Source organism: Argiope bruennichi, chromosome 9 (assembly GCF_947563725.1).
Source record: "Argiope bruennichi chromosome 9, qqArgBrue1.1, whole genome shotgun sequence".
In the NCBI taxonomy this organism is placed as follows: domain Eukaryota; kingdom Metazoa; phylum Arthropoda; class Arachnida; order Araneae; family Araneidae; genus Argiope; species Argiope bruennichi.
Genome location: NC_079159.1, coordinates 121,007,997 through 121,024,319, shown reverse-complemented (window position 1 = coordinate 121,024,319; position 16,323 = coordinate 121,007,997). Strand labels below are relative to the sequence as shown.

At 25.6% G+C, this 16,323-nt stretch overlaps 1 protein-coding gene across 3 annotated transcripts; it reads left to right on the top strand.

Moving 5' to 3' along the window:
- The first annotated feature begins 1,495 nt into the window (after positions 1 to 1,495).
- Positions 1,496 to 15,780, top strand: LOC129984493 (ras-related protein Rab-30-like). Of its 3 annotated transcripts, none has more exons than XM_056094383.1 (4): positions 1,496 to 1,703; positions 3,891 to 4,000; positions 7,764 to 7,976; positions 13,196 to 15,780. In XM_056094383.1, the coding sequence occupies exons 3-4, from the start codon at positions 7,797 to 7,799 to the stop codon at positions 13,637 to 13,639; spliced, it is 624 nt and encodes a 207-aa protein (XP_055950358.1). In that variant the 5' UTR covers positions 1,496 to 1,703; positions 3,891 to 4,000; positions 7,764 to 7,796; the 3' UTR covers positions 13,640 to 15,780. The 3 variants fall into 3 exon arrangements, with proteins under 3 accessions (XP_055950358.1, XP_055950359.1, XP_055950357.1); XM_056094382.1 differs by having other exon boundaries at positions 1,497 to 1,703; positions 3,891 to 3,995; XM_056094384.1 differs by lacking the exon at positions 3,891 to 4,000.
- Positions 15,781 to 16,323: the final 543 nt, after the last annotated feature.

Sequence of the window (16,323 nt, the reverse complement as noted above, 5' to 3'; positions counted from 1 at the left end):
AACAAAAAAAAAAATCCGCTTCATACTGGGCGGAAAACGTTAATGGAAGACTAATCGACGAAAGCGGTGCGGATGGAACTTAAATGCCATGCGCGGATAGCTCATGACATGTGACTTTTACGTCACATGAATTGACCCCATTAATTGTCAAATAATTCACCAAGAATGACATATTAGATTCTATAAAAAAAAGGTAAATCTATGCGCGAATTTAATATTTCGGAGCAATGTACATCAGTGGCGTGTAAGGCGTTCTCTGGCATGATAAGTTTGTTAGAGAGCATACGAGAAAGTTTTGGGAAGATCACCACCCCTGGTTGAATCAGATACTCGTAACCATTTTTCTTATTCTTTTTTTATTTCTTTTAAAATTTTTATTTATTTATTTATTTGCAAAATAGAATTATCTAAGGGAGGATTTACAGTCTGGTTTCGCTTCACTTTCATGCTATTTAGCCAAGATTCCTTTTATGTTATTTTTAAGGAAAATAATTATTAGTATAAAGAATTAATAAAATGATAAAGTTGGCCCATGTTGGATCCAGAAATACATAATTCAAATTGCACGTCTGAAAGCTAATCTATTGGACTACTCGAATAATAAAATAAATATTCGCGAAATATATTAAATTTCTTTCTATTTAATGAGGCATGAACAACATAGACAAAAACTTTTGAATGAGAAATTTCATGACAAAAACTCTAAACAGAAAAATCATATTTTGACGTCTTTTTCAACAGCATTACAATAAAGAGTTTTCTTATTTGATTTATCACATTTCACATACTTTACCTTATGAAAAACAGGGGGGGGGAGGTATTATTCCATTTAAAAAAAGAAAGAAAAGAAAAGAAGGGGGGGGGGGAGAGAAAAAAAAAGAGAATTTGCAAACATGTAACAACTTTAGAATAATAGATGGCAGCACGATAAAAGCATTGCTTTCTTATCAAATTTTGTAAGAATATGCACGATGCCAACTGAAACTGACCTGCATTTTTTAAAAAAAGTTTAAGCTGTTGTATTAACGTTAATACAGTTCACCCTAGATTTGTAATGCACGAAAATTTGAATTTTATACTCAAATAAATCCTATCTGCATCAGGCGAAATGTTATGAACTACAGAAACTACGATACATTTTTTTGTTTTAATCATTTTGACATTATACTTTATATAAAATTAAACTTTATAATTTCCATTTTCAAAATTCTCAATAAACCATTTTTTATTTGCACCGATAATAAACCATGCTATAAAATAGCTTTTTTAACTGTGTTCATCTCTTTCCTTTTGTTTCGTCATTTCAACCCTGAATTCACGATGATTATTAATTTTTTAAAAATTACAATGACGTTGCCTTTTAAAATAAATATACGAATAAAACGAATAATTTTTTTAAAAAATGTAATATATTCTTGCATTGCATATTCATTTTACGTCTTTTTTTATTATTAATGATGAAATGTTTTCTCAATATCTGTATCGTAATCGAAGTGTAAATTGTTTGTCATGCTCCGACGATCAAGCACGACGAATTTTTTCCCCGATATTTATGCCATACATGGTATTTTGGTAAATGTGCTGTAATGATAATTTAATTGAATAGAGACATGGTTTCTCGCCTCTGATATGATACTATTTGGTAAAAAAAGTAATTTGATCTTACGTTACGAAACAGCTGTTGCTAGTTGGAACTTGGTACGGTAAGTAAAATCGTTTGTTTATTGAATTAAAAATATTCCTTGTTTTGGTTTTGATTAATGATTTTATTTCCTAGTTACTTTTCCTTAAACTTATCGAAATTTCTGTTTTGTTATCTTGAATTTTCTACCGTTAAAAGCAGGAAAATCACATTATTTTGTTCAATATTTTTATTGTAATTATTGAATTCTGAGCAGTTTTCATAAATTTAGCATCTTTCTTCAAATAAGTTCTGAGAATTATTGTCTTAGTGAAAATCATTCAGTACAGATTGATTTTTGAGTCTCTATGAACTGTCTTACTTTGTAGTCTTTACATATTAAACGATTTGGGACATGTTATTGCAGGTAAAATTATATTAGTGACAAAGGAATACAAAAGTAAATATTCCAGTTTTATTTATTTATGCATTTTAAAAAATTTCTTCTTTAATATTTTTATAGTAAGAATGATTTTTTTAATTTTATGCAAATTATTACACGATTTGGGACATGTTATTGCAGGTAAAATTATATTAGTGACAAAGGAATACAAAAGTAAATATTCCAGTTTTATTTATTTATGCATTTTAAAAACTTTCTTCTTTAATATTTTTATAGTAAGAATGATTTTTTTAATTTTATGCAAATACATTGTATGCTTTACAAATATATAATTCAGTATCTTCTTTTTGATAAATATGGCATGAATTTTCCTTCATTTATTAATTTTTACATTTTTCGTTCAGTGATTAAAATATTTATCCGAAATTCTTTTGTACTGATATTTTTTTATAAATGAGATATTGTAATGGCCTTCTTAGCACTTTGTAATATGTTTTCGTAAAATAGTAATATTGCTTAAATTTTAATTTTCCACTTGTGACACTTAAATTTTGGGTTTTTATCTAAATATATCTTTTTATCTGAAATGTCCTTCGTAGTTCCTGTTCTCTTCAAGTTAAATATAGCTTTTATATCTCAAGAAACATTAAATTAAACATTTAAGTTTTTCATATGAAAATTGATAACTAATTTCTAATGATAACTGTACTAAAATCTTTAATGTATGTAAAACAACATTTCTTTATATATTTAATAATATTAATATAAATTTTTAACTACATTTTCGGAAAAAGATTTATATATAGATAATTCATTTTCCAGTTAGACTTCCCATTTAGATTAAATAATTGCATTACCAGAATCAAAACAAAAGAGGTCTGGGATGAATAAATTGGCTATTCTGGCATAAAAGGCTATCTTCCTGTATGTGTGAATTTCTTTGAAACTATTATTTATATCAAAAGTTCATATTATAATCTTCAAATTTAAGCAATTGTCTATTCCTTTCGGCTTCTATTTTGAATGCTAGTTTCAAATCAATTTTGTTTTATGACATAAAATATATAATTCTGCATTCTTTTCATCATTTTTGTTTCTGCAAGTGTTTTGTTAGCAAATACCTATAGCCACAAGTATTAATATGAATTCCCGTAAAATTTGATCGCAAAGCAATTATATTGACTATTCTGTTAAAAAGGGACTCGTTTTATATATGCACTTAGAAAGTTACTAAAATAAATTAATTGAATCTGGAATTTTCAAAATATTCTTAAACTATAACAGATGAAAAAAGAATGAAAACCTAAATTGTTGATTAGCATCCTTAAACAGAATACTAAAATTTTGAAGATTTGCCATTAGTGAATGCATGGAAATTTTATATATACAAAATAAACTAAAGAACATGAAACATTTTTAGTGTCCTCTTTATCTCTAAATTTCTTATTTTTCATATGACCTTCCAAAATTAGCTGCTATATATCTAATTTTGATCTAGAAAATCTTATATTTCTAACACCTAAAATGATATACAGGAAAGTGTTAAGTAAATTTAGCATTTCAAATATATTTAATATTTTAAAATGAAAAAATTAATATTTGAACATGTTAGCATTAACTCTAGGGGGAAGGGACATTTTAAATTGTAGCGAGTGTTACCTGTGTTATAAATTAAGAAATTTAGTTTTAGTTTTGGGAGAGGGAGAAATATTCTGAAATTTAGTTCTAAAGAGTCGAAACATATCCTTTGTTGCAGAAATATTGTAGCTTTTATTTTATTTTCCCTTTAACTTTAAACTACTAATCTTATTTTGGTTTTGTAACTTTCATGTGTTTTCAATTAAATAAAAAAACTTTATTTTTCAGAGGAATTACTTTGTTACAATTGATCACGGTATGAGTGCTTTGATATAAAAGAAAAATTCCTGAATCAATATCAATCTAAAGGTCAACCTATTCCCTTTATAAAACGTATGGTAATATTCTAAACTTTTTTTTGTATATATTTTAAATAATGCTTATAAAAAATAATTAAAGTTAAAAAGATTTTATGTAGATAATCTGTTGAAGGATTGGTAAATCTAAAATTATGCTGTGTACCTTAAATCTTTCTGAAATATTTTTATAGTATAACTCATGATTTGCTATTTTGATTTTAAATATGATACATTTTGATTATTTAGTTAATTTTTTTAATGATTTTAGATAAAATCTGGTGCTAGCATTAAAAAAGCATATATATATTTAGTTACTCTGCTGCTAAACGTTCAGTAATTTAAAAATCATCTTTTTTTATTTTAAGAGTTTATTAATTTAGATAACTCATTGTAAATACTTAACATATTATTTTTATTAGAATTTAATAGGATATAAACCAAATTTATTCCAAAAAGTATTACTCATATTATTTATTAATATCTAAAAAGAATAAATTTCCAGAGTTGAAAACTTGTTAAAATATTTTTTTAAAAAAATACATGTAAGTGCACAAAAAATATAATTATTTTCTAAGCAAATTGCTAAAATTTGTTAAAAAATTTCAGAATTTAAAATAACAGAACAGCACAAGAGGTAGCATATGATAAATAATATTTACTTTAATAAGATATTCTTTTGCTAGCTAATATTTACTATTTACAAATATTGTAGGTATTCTGCTTTTAAAGTAAGCAAAACAAAAACTTCCATTTCCCTTTCAAATGGTTTTTGCAAACTCAAAAGGTATTTGATAACTATCATTAAACACTAATTGTAAATACTTCTATAAAAAGAAAAATTTCAAATCTTAATGAATGTAGCAATCAAATAGTGTAATTTCTAGTCAACAGGAATTTTAATAGCATTTTTTTAATTGTGTTCTCTGGCTCAAGCATTACACTGACAAAACATAAAGTCTGGCAATTTGCAAATGTTTTATAAAAGTTTTTAAAGTATTATTATTTAAATCATTATATCTAGAATCAAGAGTTTTGAGAAATATTTTATATTGTCTCAAATGTTATTTTCCAAAAATTCAATTTATTTTATTTCTACATAATTTTTGATATTTTGTTTTATATTAATATAATTTCCAAAAAAGTAGGTGAATTTTTTTGCTTGGAAAGAATTTGAAGTGTTGAATCTTCCATTCTTCACCATTAATGAAATCTGAATAAGCAAAAAAAATTAGTTTCTTTATGAGGTTACTTCAATTTTAAAATCAGTAATAAATTATTTTCCTCTTTTCAACTCCCTCCCTTCTTACATATTTTTAATGGCAGCAAAAATCTTAACAAAAATTTTTATTTTAAAAGTTTAAACAGTTTGAAGTTTATTAAGTATAATTATTTTATCAATAAACATTTTTAGAATCATGAAATGCACTCATATATTCTCACATGCTTACACGTTTTATGTGCAAATGCTCAAACTATCTTAGAGAGAGAATCTTGCCTTTTTTTAATATGTCTTTGAAAGATCTGCAACTTCTTCTATTTTCTAATTTGTGTAGTACAGACAGATTGGAAATGAAAATTCTGTGAAATAGTCTGTGTAAATCTTTTTTAAATATATATATATAAAAAAATGGTTAAATATATTTTTAATTATTAATTCAATTTGTGGCATTTCTATTAAAAATTTTTCAATCCTCTCCTTTATTTAAGAAAATGGTAAATGGATATTACATTCAAATCAAAATATTTTATGATACTTTATGGATGCATATATTTTACAATTTTGAATAAAGACGAAGATATGGCTTTATATTAAGTCAAGTATATAAAAGCATAAAACTACATAAGATTGATTCTAAAACTTATAGATGTTTATTTGCTATTACAAATCAGATGGTTAATGGATCGAATTGTTTTTTCCTGTGTTCGTTTTATTATTTTTTTTATGTAGTAATTCTGGTTCAAATTTTGAAATATCTAGTACCTGTTAAAAATTATGTTTGGCTGATTTCTATCATAGGTTTTCTTTTAAAAAAAGTATCTAATTTATATTTTATTTCAGACTTTTTTTTTCTTTTTTTTTATTACAACTGCATTAATTACATTTTATAATATAATGCTTGAATAGTCAATTTAAAAAAAAAACCTTAAATATTTATTGAAGTATTATACTAAAAAGGTCAGTTTTATTTTTGTTATTATTATATTCAATAGAAAAACTGACTAGATTAGATAACTGGAGAATAGTATTTTTAAATTAGATATTTCTTACAACTATTTACTAAATATATACACTGTATTTTAGTGGACACAATGTATTATGTCTTCAGCTATTTAGTATTCTTTGCATGAATCTTAAAATCTTATTTTAAATTTGGTCTTTGAGGAGTTATTATTTTATGTACTTAATATTTCATCTCCCGAGTTTTACATATTGTTTGCTTGTGTTTCATTACACTTTGAAATTTTCTATAGTGCATAGTGATTATTTCATGCCAAGAAATTTGGTGTTATCATCAATATTCAATTAATAAGGAAAAATCAAATGTGTTGAATTTCCTCATCACACTGCCTTGTGTGTATTTTTCACTTTGATTAAAGAAGCTTGACATGTGTAGGTTTGTTTGAAATCTAATTCCTCTAAATATCTGACAGCCTTGTATATAATTAGTTCTGCTTTGTACATTCCCTTTTAAAACATGTATTGATGATTGACGGATTATATACAATATTAATATATGCATTAGACATTAATCAATAAATTGTGGTTGTCATTTGTCTTCACAGATTCTGTTTAACTGTTCATTTCTATTTATACATACTTGAGAAATTGATGGAAAAAAATTAATTTAGTGTCTTGATATTTGGTTTATCATTTTGAAATTAATGACTTGGTCAATATATCTTTGTTAAATTGGGTTTTTTTACATTATAAATGTATAAAAAATTATGTTTTAGATTAATGCTTAATAATATTTGTAATCAACACAAATCAATATCTCTTACCAGGAATTTATTCCATTCTTGGAATCAATGATGTAAATGATATCTTTTATTAGTAAAGATTATGTTGAGCTAACCATAATTTTTTTAGTCCTTTCTGCTATTAAATTGTCTTGTTTTTAGAAAATTTTGGATCGGTAAAATTGCTTTTTTCATCTGCATTCTTTGCTGCAAAAAGACATATGATTTGCAAGAAGTGTGATAAAGAATTTTTAATAATGTTAATTCTAAAATACTCATCATCATTATTTCGAACTCATTCAAAATTGAAATTCTGTTTGTTAGTTTCAGTTGATGTATAATGTAGATTACATTCAATTTCGTCCAATGTAGTAGAGTACCCAGTGTCAGACAGGCAGCTTTTTCTGCCAAATTCCATAGCTGCTGAAACTTTTCAGGAATTTTTGGTTATTCTAATTCAGATTATAAGATATTATCTATTATGAAATTTTGCTACCCCTAAAAGGTGTTATTTCTTGTTATGCTACATCTCTGAATTGAGTCTTTCTTATTGTGAAGAGGCTTTAAAAAATATATCAGAAATTAATTTTGAGAATAAAATTCATAAAACTGTGTTTATTAATTCATTTAAATTGTGAAATCACATCTTGAAAAAAGCTTTTAAAAAATTACTTTTGTGAGTAAATAAATAAATAAGCAATTAAAATGTTATATAAAGAAAATGGGATATAAATTACAGGTTTTATTAACATTAAATTTTGTCTATAGTTTCTTCTTATTTTTATATGGTTTATCAATATCTGTTGAACTCTTCAGAGCATTTATGAACATTGTGTTTCAGGTGTATGACATGTAACCTGCTTTTCCTGGTGCTATGGCTACTACAAAAATTCCCGAGCAGAAAGTCATCTTGTGTGGAGAGTTTGGTGTAGGGAAGAGTTCCCTCTTCAGGCGATTTGCTATGAATACTTTTGTTTCCAATTCCAGTCGCCACTCTACTTTAGGTTTGGACCATTTTGACAAGGTCTACAGAATACATGGTAGAAACATTCGTGTGAGTAGAATTGTCATTTATTTGTTTCTTTTCCACTTAATCTTTTAAATTAGTAGAATTAGACTACTTTATTTTTGAAGAAATATAAGATGACTATACTGTTCATTTTTATGGTATTTATTTTGTTGATTAATTTTATATAACATATTTTATTTCTATCAAAATTTCAAAAATATGTTATATTGTAAGGATTTTAAAAATTAAATGAAATAAAAATTCATATTGCACATGCATTTTCCCTTTCCTCAAGGAAAAAGACAAATTAAGGAAAAATTATATAATTAAAAACTACTACTATGCAATGACATATTTATCCTTTGTTTAATGTTTTCTGTGAATAGTTTTCATTTGTTATTAAAAGTTAATATCTTTCTGTTAGTTTTCATTTGTTATTAAAAGTTAATATCTTTCTGTTAGTTTTCAGTTCAAAATGTAAGCAAGTCTTATCTTCAACAGATTTTTGTGTTTTTACTGTTTTTGTGCACATGCTAATAAAACATTCTTTTGTGATCCATTCTTGGTCTTTTTTTTTTTTTTTTTTTTTTTTAATATCCTGACTAAAATTGTGTGCATATTACTCACTTCTTTTGAGCTATTTCAACTATTTTAATAACCTGTTTAAATGTGTTCTGAACTTCCCATTTTTAGAAATGGAGATCTTTTGTACAGATGACAGTTAAATTTGATTTCACCAAACATAGGAGAAATGAAAGAAAAGATATTAATTCCTTAGTAGTAGTAGAATGTAGAAATATTTTAATTAATCAATTTGCTGTAACTTTGAAAAGTTTTAAAAATATTAAAATTGTTTTTCCTTGAATGGATATTAATTTTGGTATTTAAGAAGAACTTTTCTTACTCATTGTATATCACTCTACTGAGGAGTAAAATTATCCAAAAATGATAGTTATGGCTATATATAATAATCAAGCAGCAGATTTTCAATTATCAAAGAATAAAACAATTTTATGTTATTTAATTATATTTGAAAATATTGGTAAAATAATGGAATAGATATTTATATTATAATAAAATATACACAAAACATTGTAGAAAGTAATAGGTAATAATATATTGTGGCATATGGGTCATTTTCAAAATTCGGTGCCATTTGTTGTCCATGTGAAACACATTTTTTTTACAAGATGTTATAAAGTTTAAATGATTTTTCTTTTTACCATGCTTTTTAGCAGGCAATTTTCAGTGGAGAAACAATAAAATTAAAATAATTCATCTGATTTTTTTTTTTTTTTTTCTAATAAAGAAGTTGAGAGGAAACAAAAATTCAGCTGTCCAAATCATAAAACTCAAAATGTTTTTTGCTGCATTACTTTCCAAATATTAAAATTTTTATTCTGACATATTTTTTTATTGTGAAATATACTTTTAATTAGGTTATAAAGAAGGTTTTAATAACCTTTTAAGAAGAATAGATGATTTTTACCAATTAAATACAGCTGTCCAGACATTAAGTCATGTCTGTTACCATACAATATTTTCAACATTTTAAGCAACAAGATTGAAATTTTAAAATGACAACACTTGTATACCATTGAAACATGTTCTAAGAAAGAAATGCAAGCAGCCATCTTGAATGTTTGATTGAAGAAGCTGAAGCCTTTTTGTGTTAAGTATTTTTATTGCATGTCATGTCTGTTACCTTAATATTTTGTATAAAATATATTTATTTATAAATTTATTCAACTGATTAATTTAGATTTTTAGGCTTTTAATTTTAATTAAAATTTATTTTCATGTTTTTATGGAATTATTTAGTTTCCTTAATTTTTGTACTTTGAAATGTCATGTCTGTTACTCTATATAGTAACAGACATGACAATCTTGGTAACAGACTTGACATGTTTCAAGATTTGAAATATGGTTCAATTTTTGGGTTTGTTTTGTTTAAATTTTAGTTGATATTTTAGGAAGAATTTTTTAAGGGTGGGTGGGGGGGGAGGGAATAAATGTAAGTTCTTACTTTTTGAAAGTGCATATTTGTTACAGTTTTCATTTTTTTCTCTTATCTTCTTTGTTTTTTATTATCACATTGTATTTACTGAATTGATTAATGTTTGCAATGTTATCAAATCATTAGCTTTATTAAACTTTATTTCTGAAAATTACGTGTGCAAACATGCTACAGAAGTGCAGGCATTTTATTTCGGAGGATCGAGAAAGCAGGCAACTCTGCATACTGGCGCTTTATATCTAAGAAACCAGCATGAACCAATTTCGTTCTGCACAATTTCCGAATGTTACGACCATGGTCCTGCAGCAATTTGGGCTCACCTTCAGCCAATATTCAATGAGCTTAAGAGAATTTCCCCCGAAGTTGAAATTATCCACTTTTTTTTCTGATGGCCCTACCGCGCAATATCGACAGAAGAAAAGTTTCTTCCTTTTGAATGAGCATATAGCAAATAATGGTTATAAGTATGGATCATGGTCTTTTTTTGAGGCTGGTCACGGCAAGGGTGCTGCTGATGGAATAGGGGGAGCCATTAAGAGAGCTGCTGACAAAATAGTTGCACAGAGGACAGATATACCCAATGCAAAAACTCTTGTTTAATGTTTTAATAAATAAAACAAACATTCAGCTTCATTATATCTGTGAAACAGATGTAGAAATGTTTAAAAAAATAATTCCATCTGATATTCCGGTTTTAAAAGGAACGATGAGCGTACATGAAATTTTTTCTTTTGGGAACGACTCAATGTTTTTTAGGGATTTAAGCTGTTTCTGCAGACAGAAAAATGTCTGTGACTGTTTTACAGTTAATGTATTTGCATTAAAAGAAAATGAACAAGAAAGCACGGCCATGACAATAAATAACGCAGAAAATTATTGTAAATCTTTTTCTTCTCCTTTATCCAACAATTTTCAACAAGATATTCAAGAAGGAAGCTTCGTACTTGTAAAATTGGAGGGTAAACGATCGATAAAATATTTCGTTTCAGAAATAATCGACATCCAGAACAACAATTTTACAGTTAAGTATTTAAAAAAAAGTCAGGAATCATGCAAAGTTCTTTTGAGAGGATGATAAAGAATATAATATTGAAGCAGAGGATATTGTGATGAAACTTCCAAATCTAACTAGATGCTCTTTTCGCCAATTACAATATTTGATGTTTGATGTGGATCTCTCCAAATATGATGTTGAATAAATAGCATTGTAACTCAAGAAAATACTAAAAAATAAAATGTGTACACATGTTCCAATTCTGTATCTGTGAATTTCAAATAATATATACATATTTTTTTTTATTTATTATTTTTTTATTTTATAGTAAAAAGTTATGTACTAAAAGAGAAACACATTTTAGCTTAATTCTATCTTTCAAGCTTTACATCAAAATTTGGCTCCTGAATTTATGTCACGTCTGTTACTTTGTGTCATGTCTGTTACCATTTCAAAATTTTCCTTAAAAAGTTTAAATTGACATAATATTGCTACAATTAGAGTTACATATTAATTGACTCTGCCTAGTATATATAAGAATGACAGACATTTTGCATTAATTGTTTTTATAGTATTTTATATTAAAAAACTCCTTGTAAGAATTCTATATTAGTAACAGACATAATATAAAAATAACAAAACATAAACAAACAAAAATATAAAAATACCATAAGAAATATTTTTTTATTCGAAAGTCTTTATTATATGGGTAAAATGACTCTATACTTATATTAAATATAGCTTTACATTATTGTACACTGAACTTAAATACAAAAATTACAAGAAAAATGTCCGGTAACAGACATGACAATTTTCTTCATATCTGACCAAAAAAACATCAATTAAAAATATATAAAAGAAAAAAATGTATCAAAAATATTCAAGTAATATACAGAAATAATGTCTGTTTAATAATGTCAAAAGAAATTTACTAATTAAAAAAATTTTTATTTTTTTCTTTTCAATTTCCAAATGGCACCGAATTTTGAAAATGACCCATATATTAAAATTCGTTATTGATGAAGTTTGTTATATTAGGTGATTTTAATTCCCACTCAGATAATGATTTTTGTAAATTCAGTTTTGGAAAGTTATAATGTGTTGCAATTTTGTGTAATTTTGGTAAAAAGTTTTCTTGAGAACTAATCTGGCATTTTCAAAAAATAATCTAATTAGTCTAAAATCTAAACTATTTGGATTTCCAAATTGTATTAGGTATGTGGAAAATAGAATTAAAAGAAAAACCAAACTAAATTTTATTTTATTTTATTTATTTATTAATATATATCACCTCTCTTACTATAATATTTCGCTAATATTATTTACATATCTTGCTGATTCTTTTCTTACTTGTTATTTTTTGGAAGGCCTTTATGCTAAACATTATCTTTTGTTATTCCTATCTTGAGATATCTTACTTTGGTTATTAACTATTGTCAGAGTTTTGACAGTACTTGATTTGAACAGTTATCTCATTAGAATCAGAACACAGCCTTATTCTTTGTTTTAATTCTAATGAGATAAATTGTTTTTTAAAACTTAAAAAATCCTAAGTAATGATTAGATAGTAACATCTGCCTTCCATTAGAAATTTTTTGTAGTGCTTTATTTTGTACATTTTAATCACAAATAATTATGTTTAAAGTAAAACAAAGTAGTAAAAAATAATAAATTTGATTAATGTATTCATCATAGGATATATAAATTAAGACCATAAGACTTTATAAATTATATTAATAAAATATTATAGTTGTTGGATATTATACTTTACAAGTAGAAAATTATTTTTTGAGTGCTTAGAAAAGATAGGGGAAAAAAATTGTGACCAACTTCCCCTCCCATTTTGTATATAAAAGTTATCATTTACATATATTGTCATAATATATATAAAGTTGTGTAAGACACTGACGGTCTGAAGGTAAGATACAGCTTGCTACATTTATAGCTATTAAAAATGCTTTTATTTATAATGGAAGCTATACTTATAAAAAAATATAGGTTTATATAGAAATATTACTTATCTTCATTTATCAAATTAATATGAAAGAATTTTAATACAATAATTTTTTTCTTATCTTCTAGAAAAAGTGTGCTTATTCTGATTTTATCTACTTATATTTATAGTATATCTTTAATATAATGCAATAATAAGAGATTTTGGTTCTTCATAAGGCATATCTTGTAATTAAATTATAAAATTCGTTTTTGGTAAATGTGTTAATATTAATACTTTTTGTGTTTCCTCTTTTTCAGCTCCAATTATGGGACACAGGTGGTATGGAACGTGTGGCCTCCATCACAAGCAGTTATTATAAATTTGCTGAAGCAGCTATTTTGGTGTTTAGCTTTGATAGCCCAGATTCCTTCAATATCCTGTCCCAGCATCTGCTGGACATTGTAACTTATGCTGAAAGTGCCAAAATCTTCCTTTGCGGCAACAAGACAGACTTGCTTAATCAGAATTCAGATAGCCCCATCACAGACGCTGACATAGAGAATTTTTGTGAACAGTGTCACAATTTGGTTAGTGGTATTTACAAAACATCCTGTAAAACAGGTGCTGGTGTCGAGGAAATGTTCACTGATATTGCAAAACAATTGATTAGCACATCTCGTGTCAAGGACATTGAGCAGGAAATGAAAGACTCGTTCAAAGTATGTGCCCAAGATGAACCAAGTGAGTCATGCTCATGTTGAAAAAAAAGAACCCAATTCTTCCAATATTTAATAAATTCAGAGTAGGAAAGAAAGTTTTATATTTCATTTGATGTAAGCAATGAGTTTTTAATGTGAACTAAAATTATCTATTCATCATGATGTTGCTTGAATAAGATGATAAAAGTCATTAATTTCAGTGAGAGGGGGAAAATATTCTTTTTCAAAATGTAGTTCATAGATTTTTGAATGTTACTGTGATAAATAAAATTATATAAATAGTTGGCTAACAATTTAATAAATTTGCTTTCTACTTAAATGCTGATTGTTATATGTTAACATATGTTATGGATTTAATATAAATACTAAGTGCAAAGATTCAATTTTCTTTTTAATGAATCAAATGAATGTGAACTTTGAACATGAAAAATTGTTTTATAGTATTTTTCTTTTTAATTGAAGAGGGAGGAGAGATTTAAATTATGATATATTTTTATTTCTCAATAAAATTTTACAAAATTCTTTGGTTATATTTTTTTATAAATTCTTGATATTATGGATATGCTCCAATAGCAATTATGTAATAATTTTGGCAGCTGAGTTTTGTAATTATTGAGCTTAGTGGAAACATTATTATGACATTTGGTTGCTATATTTAATCTATGATATATTCACCTCATTCACACATAAATCATATGGGATTTACAGTATTACTCTGCCTTTACATCCCCATCTTTAACATTTTCCTAGCATTTATATATATACATATATTGGTCCCATCAGATTTTCTATATTAAAATTCTTGTTATTATGGAATGGTATGCTTCTTGCTGTTTTTGCCACACCAAGTAAAGCAGTATTTGTGTTTTATTTTTGAAATAAACATTGTATAAATAATAGTAGCTCCAAAAATTTTAATTTTTTTATGTTGCAAAAATATTGCATCTTGAGTAATTTCATACTCATATTATGAAAGATAGCTAAATTATCTTGTTATTATTTTAATTGCTGATCATCCTGTATATGAGCAGAATTACAAAGACAGAATAAAATCAATATTTAATATACATTGAATGTTTGAGTTCAGTATTAGGAATAAACATGAAATAACGTACATATATATATATATATATATTGATAATGTACATGTGTGAAATGTTTATCTCCTGCTCGTGATCATTTTTACCTATGTAAGTGCAATTCTGTAATTCATTCTTTATCTTCATTTGTCTCATTATTTCTTTGGTCTCTGAAAAAGAATAAAAGTGGAGATATTACTGTATGTTTTTTAAAAACATTGAAACATTCACATCAGTTTCTTCTACTTATTATTTAAATTTGTTTGTTAGAAAATTTATTTCACTAATAATGTTTGATATTATTTTCTTGTTTTAATATTTTATCTGTTTTCTGGTCTATTCATGAAAGAAATTGTTCTATCTGTAATGATTGTCGGGAAAGAATGTTATACACAAATTTTCTACTTACATATAATGAATAACATCTGTCTGTAATATTTACATAAATTTTCATGCATAAAATGGAGGAAGAACTTTAGTTTTCTTCAAAATTCATTGCTTACTCTGTTTCTAACTTCCTTTCTTCTACTCTGACTGAAACACTTGTTTTATGGAATGTTTTAATATTATAAACAAGATAAAAAGTTTTTTAAGTCCTAGTCACTAACAGTGTTAACTAGTGATTCCTTTTTCAATGTTGCCTTTTTAGCTGTATAAAGTATGCTACAGCAATGCATTCAATGCAAGATCATCAGATTGCTCATGTAGATATTGGTGAAGGAGATATAGAATTGAAAAAGATGATTTGATATATTTTTAGTTCTTAACTTTTGACATAATTTTTTACATGCATAATAATTTTTCTGATTTCTATTTAATTATTAAGTATGTGATTCTGTATGTGTATTTATTAGGATTGTTTTCAGTCTTGTGTTTTAATTTGCATTGTGAGATATTTTTATTGACTGTAATTGTGAATGCTTTTCCTCACAAATGGGAAGAGAAATGTGATCTTCCAGTTTTAAATATGTTACTTTGTAATTTGTAATACATATTTATAAATTTATTACTTTCGTGTAAAACCTGTAAAGAAACTGGTTGTTCAAACTGTTTTCATCTTATATTTGCGTCGAACAAATAAAATACTTTATGTTTCTTAAATTATACCTTAATGCTTTATTACTCCATATTAATATAATTATCAACTAAATCTTCTATCAATAAAAACATATTTTTATAAATTGTTCATCTTTGCTTATAATCAAAATAAATTTGTGTGCATACATGTGTGTGAAATAAAATCTAACATGCATGTGCATGTTATGCATTCATAGGAAAAATGAGTTTTTATCAAGATATTGCCATCACATTGACAAAAGAATAATTTAAAAGATTAAGTTGATTCCAACTACAAACAAAATTTTAAAAAGTGTAATTTTCAGCATTGTCTGTATAAAATGAAATAAATATATGTAATATTTCCTTTAAAACAACATATTTCTGTGACTTTTTAAAGCATCTATATTATTAATTTAATAATTGAATTTTATTTAAGGCAAAGATAACTTAATATATATATAGGATATTTACTCTAATCAGAGCCCCTACAGCTATTTTCAAAACTTTAGTAATAGGCATAAACATCTAATAAAAAAATGGTCTAAATAAAGTAAATAATTATATGTAATTTGAATCAATAAATGACGT

What these genes read in the sequence shown, in the direction of transcription:
- LOC129984493 (XM_056094384.1), top strand. Translation starts at nt 7,797, where the DNA reads ATGGCTACTACAAAAATTCCCGAGCAGAAAGTCATCTTGTGTGGAGAG. An exon ending in TACATGGTAGAAACATTCGT is followed by an intron (nt 7,977 to 13,195) that starts GTGAGTAGAATT and finishes CCTCTTTTTCAG; the next exon opens with CTCCAATTATGGGACACAGG.